This window comes from Cyprinus carpio, chromosome A5 (genome assembly GCF_018340385.1).
Source record: "Cyprinus carpio isolate SPL01 chromosome A5, ASM1834038v1, whole genome shotgun sequence".
Classification (NCBI taxonomy): Eukaryota; Metazoa; Chordata; class Actinopteri; order Cypriniformes; family Cyprinidae; genus Cyprinus; species Cyprinus carpio.
Genome location: NC_056576.1, coordinates 32880409 through 32892772, shown reverse-complemented (window position 1 = coordinate 32892772; position 12364 = coordinate 32880409). Strand labels below are relative to the sequence as shown.

Genomic DNA, 12364 nt, shown 5'->3' with positions numbered 1-12364 from the left:
TGGATCGAACTAGTTTGTTTAGCACATCCCGCAGATGCTTGATTGGATTGAAATCTGGGGAATTTGGAGGTCAGCTCAACACCTCAAACTCATAATGCTCTTCAAACCATTCCTAAACCATTTTTGCTTTGTGGCAGAGCGCATTATCCTGCTGAAATAGGCCACAGCCACCAGGGAATACCGTTTCCATGAAAGGGTGTACATGGTCTGCAAGAATGCTTAGGTAGGTGCCTGTCTGCCTCTGCTGGCTTGCCTTCTTCCCATAGTGCATCCTTGTGCCATGTGTCCCCTAGGTAAGTGAAAATGGGATGCATCAGACCAGGCCACCTTCTTCCATTGCTTGGTGGTCCAGTTCTGATGCTCATGTGCCCACTGTTGGCGCTTTTGGCTACAGTAGCTTGTCTGTTAGATCGGACCACACAGGCCAACCTTCGCTCCCCACGTGAATCAATGAGCCTTGGCCCGCCCATGACCCTGTCACTGGTTCACCACTGTTCTTTCCTTGGACCACTTTTGATAGATACCAGGGGCATTCCCTCTGAGTAAGCAAAGGAGGCAGTCTCTCTTCAAAATATTGTATGAGAGAAAAAAAAAATGTAGTACAAAAATAAAACAATGCAAAATATAACATTGACAAGTATACAAATCACTTGTTTTTCTAAAGAAACGTTGTGCAACAGCGACACCAAGCAGGTAAAGTTACAGCAGGAGTCTGCATCTCTCTAGCCTCCCCTAAGCCCATTGAGCCCATTATTACAATATACTGTAGGTAGATAGATACACATATATATGTTTTACAGTTAGTTTGGATAAAACTGCAGAAATCATTTATAGACATCTAAATATAACTTTTTAAAAACTACACCTTGATAAGGTAGCAAGATTTAAAGATTTTATTAAATAATAGAATCAAAAAAATAAACTTGCTGCCTAATATATCCCACCCACTAACAGGTGACATGATATATATGTGTATGTGTGTGTGTGTGTGTGTGTGTGTGTGTGTGTGTGTGTGTGTGTGTGTGTGTGTGTGTGTGTGTGTGTGTGTGTGTTTTGAATCTGTTCAGAATGAATAAATCACACTTAATGCCAGATATGAGACAGAGAACATTTTTCCACACTTAAGGTGGAAAAGCAGGGTATTACTGGAAAATAGGGATGCAACAATACAGTAAGCCCACGGTTCAATACATACCTCGGTTTTTTAACCACGGTTCGGTTAACGGTTAACCTTCAGTTCGGTTCGGTTCTGATGGCTTGACACATAAGAGTGTTTTTTTGTTATTCTATGCTTAGGCAATAGGAACAGTAAGAGGTTAAGAAAAAAAAAAAAAACGATTTATTGCAATACTCCTTTATTTTACTTAAAAGCAAAGAAAAGTCCACTAGTTCCTAGTGTATTGTATAATATAAAATATTTTTTTATTTGAAAATTAACACTGATATCTCACAGCTGCTGGTAGCCCATGTACAAACTGGGGAGCACATAAATTCCTAAATTTTGAAAATAAACATACATGTGAAGTTAGTAAACATAAATTGACCATTTCAAATAAACATACTTGTACTTCAGTAAACATAAATAAACCATCTTAATTAAACTTAACAGTACTCCAGTACAGTATCCTTCATTCAGAATGTAAAGTGCAATTTCACTTAGGTCAGCTATCTATTCCTGTATTTTGAGGTTGTTCTGTAAAAAGATAAGCCTGTCAACATTCTCTGCAGCAAGGAGAGAGCGTTTTGCACTTACAATGTCCCCAGCAGTGGATACAATTCTCTCACTCGCAACAGAGGTTCCTGGGACACAGAGGTGTTGTTGTGCAGCTTTTGCTACATGGGGGAACTTGCATTCATTTGTTTTCCACCATATGAATGGATCAGCATCCACATGAATACTGTCTGCTAACTTGTATGTGGTGACTTCCTCCTCAATGATCTGGGGAAATGGCCTACCCTGCTGTTCCTCAGTTTTGAAAAGCTCCCCAAATACCTCTGACATTGCTGTCTTCTTCTTGGGAGGGGGAGAGGATGGATTGTCTTCCTCTGTGGAGGGCACAGGATTCTCCACTAGACCCTTTGCATCAAAGAGAAGTGATCCTTTAGTATAATTATTACACATATAAGCACACACAGCTCAGAACCACAACCATCTCCAGTGTAACATATGACAAATGTGAAATTATTTTGATCAGTGAAAAGGACACAAGATATATAACAAACATCTAAATAGATAAAACAATCAAAATCACACACGATTAAAAAAAGCAACAATCAAATAGTACCTGGTGTTCATGCTCCAGAATTTCACGGATGATATTCCTGTAGAGCTTATCACAAGAGTCTTCATCAAGGTAAGGCAGGGATTTAAACCTGGGGTCAAGGGCTGTGGCCATTTGGAGGTAATCATGAAGATTAGGGTCAGTGTACCTCTTTGCCAGGTCATTTGAAATGGCTGCTTTGGCTTCTTTGACTGTTGCACTGTCCTGGTCTCCTGGTGACATGGATTTGAGAATCATCTCTTTCAGAGGAAGGATCATTGATATAGTGGGGGTTGTTTCACTGCTCATGAGAGTTGTCACTGTTTTCAGTGGTGTGAGGACCTGAATCAGTTCTTCTGCCAGTTTCTGTTCACTGTCATTCAACATGGTTATGTTCTTGACAGACAGCTTCAGATCTTTGTCCAGTAAGGCAGAGTAGATTGCGGGCTACTGTTCTGTGTATCTTTCCAACATGTCATGTACTGTATTCCACCGAGTTGTGACATCATGAATTAACTTGTGTCTGGGCAAGTTTAACATCTCCTGCTTCACAGTCAAAACATGGTGGGATTTGGTGCTTTTGTGAAAAAAAGTCACTATTTTTCTAACCCTCCCCAGGAGGCGGGACACTGTGTTGATTGACACTGCTTTCTTGGCTGCTAGGTTTACAACATGCGCAAAACCAACTTATCTGTGGCCCCAGCCCATCAGCTTCATGGACTGCATTCACAATATTCGGAGCGTTATCTGTGGTGACTGGGAGTAACATATTTGGCCTCCTCAACTTCCACGTATTCACTGCTTTTGTCAACTCTTCTGCCAAATGAGCGCTTGTATGACTTTCATACAGGGGACGGGTTTGGAGTACAGCGCTTTTCATTTCCCAATCCGACATGTAGTGAACAGTTACAGTGAGGTAACTCACGGTTGCCCGCGAGGACCAACCATCTGTGGTCAGAGCAAGGCTCTGTGCTTTAGCCAATTAGTACACAATACTGTTGCATGTCTTTTCATAGAGGTCGGGAATTATCTCGGTGCTGAAAAAAGTGCGAGACGGTAATCTGTAACGCGGATCGAGTGTTTTTATAAAATGACAAAAGCCCGCATCTCCAATCACCGAAAACGGCTGCAAATCTTTGGCAATGAACACCCCCACTGCCTTTGTTATTTTTATGTGTCTCTCGGAACCAGTTGGGTATGTATGCTGGAAGGATTCAGCGAGGGACTGTTGTTTTTTGGAGGACTTTATTACCTGCTCTGATATCCTGCCTTCAGACAGTGTTATTGCTGGGTGATGGCACCGCAGATGTGCAGTCATGTTGGAAGTGTTTCCGTTTGAGTAGGCTACACGTGTAAAACAATGCTTGCAGACAGTCATTTTTTTGTTTACCGTTTTTTCTTCCTCGGCATTATACTCAACGGCAAAACCGAAATGTCTCCACACCACGGATTTGAAAGACGCCGGCGCTTCCTCATACTGTAGCCTCGCTTCACCGCCGCTCGCCATGTTAAAGTGTTGAATGATGGTTCAGCACCCCCTAACTTTAGAGCATAGTGATTGAATATTTACTCGCGGGGAGGAGTTTCCTCATCTCAGCTTGTAGACTTAGCAGGCACACACAAACAGTCAATTCGGAGAGAAATAAAACGCACATAAATTATTTAAACGTAAAACCGAAAAAAATGCAATTCACAAGCGCGTATTGAACCGTGGATGTCGTACCGAATGGTTCAATATTATATTGAGAATTGTGGCATCCCTACTGGAAAAGCTACGCTATTTCAAAAAATCTAAATAAGTGTAGTTACAGTAGTTTCTGTGCAACACAAGGTACGAATAACAAGCAGCCAACTAACTGATTTAAGGGGGCAAATTATACATCTAAACCAATATATAATATTTTTTAGGAAATCTGAGATATTTATCTCAAACAGGGACAACAAAAATGAAAGTTAGTGTAGATAATATCTTTTTTCACATTAATTTAAACTAAGTACAAGTGATAATAAACTAAACTACACTCACACATTCATACACACACAAATTCTAATTCAAAAATGAATCAAAAACATATTGCAAACAGCAGTAATTAAATATTTATTTTGCTCCAAAAATGATGATAGCACGGTGGAACTTTTGGGAACACTATTGAGTGACAAATTAAATTAATTAGTTAATAGTTTTCATGAGTTCATTGAAATTAACCACCTGAACAATTTTCTAAAATTATTGGGCCTTCAGTGCTGCTTGAAAGTGGAGGTTTTGTTATATTATCACCTCAACTTACTTGGTTGTAAGGCTGCAGGTTATGTCATGCTACGCTGCAACATTTCTCATTACTGCAAAAGCTACAATATTTTGAAAACAGCTGAAATACCGTCACAAATATAGTTATATTAAGGGCATCACTGCTTTAAATGAGTTACTCCTCAACACTTCTCAAGATAAGTGTAACTTTATTTTAGTGACTGGGCAGTTGGACAGTCCTGTGTGTAGCAATGTTTTGAGTCGGTTCTATCTGTCTCAGATAGGAATAGGCAATTGTGAAGAAAAAAAAAAGTCATATTATGACCACAGATATGAATAAGATTATGGCAAGATTAGTCTGACAGTTTTATAGTTGCTGAGAGTCTGGTTTAGACCTGTGCATGAAAACCTCCCTCAGAACTAATTAATTGCTGATTTATATGCAGCTAAGTGATGGGTAAGTGTGAGCCCAGCTCGCAATTAATTTAAAGGCGGAAGGATGACTTTGCCTTAAAAACTGCGCCACTATTGTGGCATATTAATGTACAATAAATGTCATTTTTATATGTGGCTCTGATGCAGCGATTCTGCTATTAAAAATGAAAAGACTAGGAGGATGACTGTAGTCTTCACGGAATCAGTGAACTTATGCTTCCCTCGAGGAAGAAGCTCCAGGAATGTGTAAAGTTTAATGAGATAGAGAGAGTTTGAACCAGCGCTTGTCTGACAAATGTTTAGTGGGCTCGATAAGGCATAGAAAACATGTTATGCTTATGATTAAAATAACGTATTTATTTATTTATTTTATTTTTTTAGTTCTTTTAAATTTTCATTTTTTATCTATGTAATGTGTCCTCACTAAATTAAAAATTTTACTTTGTTTCCTTAAAAATAATCATAATTTCTTAAACTTTTGATTGGTTATGTGTCACTGTTAACACACACAATAATAATAATAATAATAATAAGTAGCAAAAACTGCTGTCAACACCGATAATACTATCATTATATATTATTGTTTTAGTATATATTTTTTGATTAAATAGGCATTTGGTGGGCATAAGAACCTTCTTTTAAAAGTATTAAAACTCTTAATTATTAGAAACACGTTGCACTTGAATTTAAGCTGAAAAGGGAAGATTGAAAAAAATCTTGTGCATATGGACATTTTATAAACTGTTTGTAGGAATATTTCGGAAATTAACTTGCATTCATATTTATATCATTTATGCACATGTTTATAAATGAGCTATTTGCCCTAATATACTGTAAACTTTCATTGTAATAAATTGAAATTGCAGGTGTCTTGTCAGGAACCAGGACATATTTGTTTGAGTTTTGAAATGTGATTTCACTACTGATAGCAAACTGTGGAAAAGCGGCACATGGGTGCTTGAGAATTACAGTGCCAGACCGCCACTCATTACAACATTTACTCAAATATTGGACATACACAATTGGCCACTGGAAAATTGGTTATGGCATGTTTTCAATGTTCTTACCATAAACAAAGCTGTTGTAATCTGGGTGATTTTCATGACCAGATACTGTATCTCCGCCAAATGTGCAGAACTTCAATTGCAGGCTTGGGAGGAGATATAAAACGAGGCATAAAAGTTTTAGTTGGATGGATCAGTGGATATTAAACCGTTGCAAATAAAAAAGGATCTGCAGTTTGTTCCCTGAACAAAATTTCTGTCAAAAATTCTGTCATTGGCCTTTTATTGTATGCACTTTGGCTTCTCTCCTCAGCATGTCTGTCAACTACATTATGTTAATATTTGAACAGTGTAGTTGCAATCACCAGAATTTAGCTTTAATTATGACTAGAATTAAGGCTCCATGCAGTGTCTTATAGTACCTTAAACAATTTACATCAGTTTTTAGTTTAAAGATTTAAAATCTTGCACAACACCATTGCTAATAAATTACAATAAATTAATTTTTAAAAAGTACTTTGATGGTACTATAATTCAGTGATGGATCACATAGTAATACTATGACTCCTCACACTTTTTTGTATTTAATATGTATTTGTAATGTACTTCAAATCTTAAGTGAAAGTAAAGTGACGTGTGGCCAAGTATGGTGACCTATACTCGGAATTTATGCTCTTCATTTAACCCATTCAAGTACACACACACAATAGTGAACACACATACCGTGAACACACACCCAGAGCAGTGGGCAGCCATATTGTTGCGGTGCCGGGGAGCAGCTGGGGTTTAGATTGAGCCTTGCTCAAGGGGCTCTCCTCAGTCATGGTTTTGAGGGGGGAGGACGGTGCTGGCTATTCAAAAAGAATATATTAAAAGTATATATTATAAAACAAACAAACTGTACTTTCAGATAATCTAATACTAACAAAATAGTTAATTATGTTTACTTAGAGAGTACACTTACTGTATATGATTGTTTTATTTAAAATAATAAAGTAATTATTATTTGTGTGTGTTAACTTATTTTTGTGTTGACTATTAAAGCGAATGCACTTGATTATAATTTCAACTGTAGTGTTTTGATCAACATAACATTTAAAGTAAATATATTTTACATGAACACAAATTTCAATAGAAATTACATAAGTATAATTTAGTTCAAAATAAATGCCATTTATTAAAATTTAACCATATTTCAAAGACAATACGTGAAGTGAAATATAACACTTTTTTTAAATAAAACATTTTTATAGCCATGACTCTGAATGATTATCATATTCACCTACCAAGGTATTTTCAATCTTCTTCCAGATTACTTGAAAGAATACCATTGTACACGTTCATTACATAAAATAAACAAACAACAACATAAAAAACCAACATGTTCAGAAGAAACTGGTAATTTCTAATACTGTTTTAGTAGATGATGTTCAAGTGTGGACATGAGAGTATGTTTCTGAGCTCCTTTGAGGTGATATCTGGTATGTTGTGTGTGTACAGGGGGTTTGAGTGTGTAACTCTCTGTCTTTCCCATAACCATGTGAGAATGCGCTGAGGGATCAATTAGTTGTCATAAATGAGAAGATAGCCCACACTTATTTGCATTGGAGCTTTCATCAGGACCCCAACTCCCATCAAACTCTCCAGCCTCCCTGTGGGGGAGCCTGGATCAGCTGGGAGTGGCAGTAGCATGTAGGCCAGATATCAAAGAAACCTTAGAAGCTGTGAAACCCTCAGCCAGAACACCAGGCTGCCCACTCTGTGTCAGCTCTTAGCATGTTACGTGCGGCAGCTCAGGTGAAATTAATAGAGACTGGTTCCAGTTGTCAATAGGGAGGAGAAGAAAAAAGGATGGAATTCATTTGTCTCGCTGTGCTGAGGAAGAGAGCTTTTACAGTTGCAGAAACCCGTTGGATTTTTTGCATAAATTGACCAAAAAATATGATCGGAACTTCGGCTGAGTCAAAACAATAGACAAACACCGTCTGTTTTGATGACTGTATTGAATACAGCATGTAAACATTCATAACGGATGATGGAAAAAGTATGTGAACCCTTGAGTTTAGGAGATTGTTTACCCTCTTTTGACAGCAATAGCATCCACCAAACGATTCCAGTAATTGTGGATCTGACTTGCACAATGGTTAAGAGGAATTTTGCACCGTTCTCCATTAAATTGTTCCTGTTTAGCAATATTTTGGATCTCCAGTGTCATCTCAATCATGTTGAGGTCAAACTTCTACTATAAAGCCATGTTTTCTTCTGTTGAAGCCATTATGTTGTTGATTTACCCGTGCTTTGGGTCTTTGCGCTGTCGTATCACCCAAGTTTTGTTGAGCTTCATTTGCCAACAGATGGCCTTATTCTCCAGCAAAATGTCCTAAAAAAAACTAAATTGGGCATTTATTTTTTTCTATGATAGCAAGCTCTTTACGGCCTGAGGCAGTAAAGTCACAAACCATACTGTATTGTTGGGATGAGAATTTAAAGTGATTTTTCAAAACAACTCATCTTTGGTGTTATCTTTCCACAGAATATCTTGCATTATTTTCAGTTGTTTTCCCCCAACCAACCCAACTTTGATGTCATATTATTTAGTATGTATCTTATTATCATTTATAGATCATTTGTCTTCCTGAGAACTGATATATATATATGTCTAATATGTCCTTAAGAAAGTTAGTACTACTGAAAAATCCCAACCAGTATTTCTAGCAATCTGAGTTGGGTTCTGTCACGTTTTCTTTCTTAAAAGTAGTGATAGTGTGTCCGAGTTAGCTTCAGCCCTATGAAGCCTATTGTATTTAATCCTGTTTAATACATTAGTTTCTAAGGACTCTAAATTGCCAACATGGTCAAAAATCTGTTGTACAAAATCTGCTACATGCCTTCTGTCATCTGATTGATATTCATACTTCATTAGCAAGTAAATGCCCTTTTTGGTTAATTAAAAAAAAAAAATGGAGTGTTACAAGCTCTTGGTACATAAAAAAGATCTGTAAAGTTGCAAAGACTAAAGTCTCAAATCCAAAGAGATTTTCTTTATAAAAGTTAAGAGTCAACCACACCCCCCTAAAGCGGCTCATTCTAACACGCCCCCACGTCTACGTCACGATGTGGGAAGATTTGCATAACGCCGCCCAAATGTTCTCGCTGTAGTATTGTTATTGCTGTGCCGCCATGTTGTGGAGATGTTGTGTGATTCATTGTGAAAGCGAAACTACTTTGTTTGGCCTTCCAAAAGAGGACGATATTGGCTTCGTCATGCCTTGAGCTGATCCGTGCTGGTCCCTGAGGAAATACATCAGCTTCGCGCTGTGGATCGCCAGATCGGCTTTCACTGTGGACGAAGCCTGGGTTTGTCACATGTGGTTGCCGCAAGCTCCTTTGTTGAATCCGCCGGCCATGCCGTTCTCAAGCTGGCCTCCGCTCACTCAAGCCCGCCGTGTGTGACGCTGTGTTTCGTTGTGTAAGCGAAACTACTTTGTTTGGCCTTCCAAAAGAGGACACGACTAGAAATCAGTAGTTAAGTTGTATTTACAACAATGTTCCAGAAAAGTTCAACTCAAATATTCAGATGTGTGCAGCGCATTTTATGGAGGAATGTTTCCTGATCTGCCGGCTGTTCTGACTCACAGACTGCAAGTATGTTTTTCATATTTAAAGAGTTTGCCACTGATGATTCAAACACGAGTTTTGAGCAGTGTAGAGTAACGCTTGTTGTTTGTCATTTCTCTGATCACAAATGCAGACATGGTTTTATGTTTACGCGGCACGATGCAAAGCAATGCATAAAAAGATAGTGTAAGTCATTATAATCAGTAATTATGTCATTTGCAAATGCTTCATTTGTAATGAGTTTTATTGGTTTTGTCTGGTCGTGCCGGGAGACGGCATCACAGTATGGTGAGGGGCGTAATATTTCCATCACATGCTTTTATTCGGCCAATCACAATGCACTGGATAGCTGGCCAATCACAGCACACCTTGCTTTTCAGAGCGATGAGCTTTGTAAAAAACAAAAGAAACAATAATGTACAGTATGTGGAAAATAATGTGTTTTTTTTTTTTAGCCTTAAACTGCATGAACACATTTCATTACACCAAATACACAAAATAATGTTCTTTTTAGCAACATCATATGACCCCTTTAATGACCTGCAAAGTCAATTGGTGTCAGGCAGGAATAAATTCTTCTCTCATGCTGGTGGAAAACCTCTCAACATCTCTAGAATCACAGTAAGCAAATCAAGCACTAATTAAAGAGGCAGGGCTCATATCAGTCTGCTGTTTTGCTAGCATTACTGGAGCCAGTGTCAGGCATCAGTATGGGCATCAGAGGTTCACACCACAGTGCTCCACTGCATTCTAAAGACGTGCCCTGACTTCACAGACACTATTGATTCTGGATAAAGAAAGATTAAGACAAATATGTTGCAGTTGATTTAATATTGCACTATAACTTCTTGTGAACTTTTTTAGCGTGTTTTTTTTTTTAAGGTTTCTTAAGGTTTTGGGAGTTCAGGGCCTCATATGACCCAATATTATTTGCTCTAATCTTGGGAACCCGATTGTATAATAGACTTTTCATGTGTCTTCTATGGCATTAGTAAAAAGTTTGTTTTAGACTGAAAAAAAGCAATTAAAGGAATAGTTCAGCCAAAAATGATCAAATTGGCTGAAAATGTACTCACACTCAATCTATCCTGTGCAGATGAGTTTTTGTTTCTTCATCTGAACAGATTTGGAGAAATTTAGCATTACATCACTTGCTCACCAGTGGATCCTGCAGTGAATGGGTGCTGCCAGAATGAGAGTTCAAACAGCCGAAATAAAACATCACAATAATCCACAAGTAATCCACATGACTCCAGTCCATAATTCATAATAACGCTTCCTCCAGTGAAAATGTCCATCCCCTGTTGTCCTCTGATGTCAAAATCCACCAACATATTTGTTTGGAACTGTTTTTGTTCATAAACTGCACTTGATCTGTGCATATTATGGATAGAGGACTCATATTTTAGTCGGAAGCTACTGTTTGACATCTTAATAATGGCTTTGTTTACTACAAACATAGGTTTTCACTTCACAACATTAATTGATAAACATGTCTATGTCTCGGATGGCCTGAGATTGAGTACATTTTCTGAACTATTTCTGAAGAATTTATAGCATACTGTAAAAAGTAATTTGTTCAGTTTACATAAATTGTGCAAACTCATTGTAATTAACCTTAGCTTAATTGTATTACGTGTAATTTAAGTCTTATTTACTAATATATTAAATGTATTCTTATTATCTTTAGTTCTATTTTTGAATTTGCATTAAAAACCTATGAATTTGCATATGAAAAATGATTCAGTAAGCTTTATAGGGTTTACAAAATGGATAAAATGCTGTCATAAAAATACTGTCTGCATGATATCCGTATTTCTGGTGATCTGCAGTGTGTATAGTATCATAACTCTTAGCTGTGTGTTTTCTCTGCCACAGTTGTCAGTCTGCATTACTTGTGCTGTGACCCAACACTACATTCTGTGATCCTAAAATTGATTTTAGCTCAGATCCCATTTTCTCACTTTATCTGTTGGGAATATTAAAATATGTCCTTTGCGTTTTAGGGTTAAGCTAAGTTTTCATTGTTGGGTTGAATGGCAGAGCAGTCAGATATTTTATGCTGTGATATAAATGTTACCATATATCCCCTGAATTCTCAATTTCTCCAAAATATGTTACCTGAATTCCTGCACAAATAAAATAAAAATGCACTAAAACAAAATGTCACTTTCCACAAATAAAGTCCATTTTTGTGTCCCAAGACTTTATTTTATTAATGCATTAATTAAAGGCACAGCATTAAAGGTTGTGAAATAATCTAATACAAAATTTGCATAAAAAGTAGGTTGTAAACATATCAAATGTTTCAATTGTTTGCTAATTCTAATTGTTAGTCTGAGAAGCAAGTATGCATATGCATCTGGATATGTGTCCTCCATTTAAACAGGATTCAACATTTTTTGGTCAAGTTATTTTTGAGATCTCTCAATGACAATGTGTCGGGAAAAAAAGTTGTTGTCTCTAAATAATAAGATTCAATAATTCAGTGTGTCTCCAAATAAGACAGACCTCAATTACGGAGATAAGTAAAGGATGCAGAGAAGAATCCCAGATAAATGTGAAAACCATGTTGCAGCGAGCATTTTAATGAGCGTTTTGTATTTATGAACATCTCAGGGTGATTTGACAAGGGCCGCTCATTGCACATGTTCATTAATTAGTTACATGACACTGAGCCCACACAGCACTCATACAGTCAACATGTCAATAAAAGCTTTGGATGCTTATTACATAAATCATATTTGTTGGACAAACAGATAGCCCTGTTATGTACGCCTTTAGCTGAAGTCATGTTA

General features: G+C 37.4%; 1 protein-coding gene across 1 annotated transcript; it reads right to left on the bottom strand.

The window, feature by feature from the left end:
• Positions 1-1669: 1669 nt before the first annotated feature.
• On the bottom strand, positions 1670-3777 carry LOC122145187 (E3 SUMO-protein ligase ZBED1-like). The gene is made up of 3 exons (XM_042757419.1): positions 3247-3777; positions 2286-2627; positions 1670-2077 (listed from the first exon to the last, which is right to left on the bottom strand). The coding sequence occupies exons 1-3, from the start codon at positions 3766-3768 to the stop codon at positions 1670-1672; spliced, it is 1272 nt and encodes a 423-aa protein (XP_042613353.1). The 5' UTR covers positions 3769-3777.
• Positions 3778-12364: the final 8587 nt, after the last annotated feature.

Excerpts from the sequence above, each read along its gene's own strand:
- LOC122145187 (XM_042757419.1), bottom strand. The coding sequence starts at position 3,768 with ATGGCGAGCGGCGGTGAAGCGAGGCTACAGTATGAGGAAGCGCCGGCG. Across the intron at positions 2,628-3,246 it reads CATGCAACAGTATTGTGTAC|AAACTGGCAGAAGAACTGAT; the intron begins TAATTGGCTAAA and ends GACAGTGAACAG. Across the intron at positions 2,078-2,285 it reads TTCTGGAGCATGAACACCAG|GGTCTAGTGGAGAATCCTGT; the intron begins GTACTATTTGAT and ends TTTGATGCAAAG.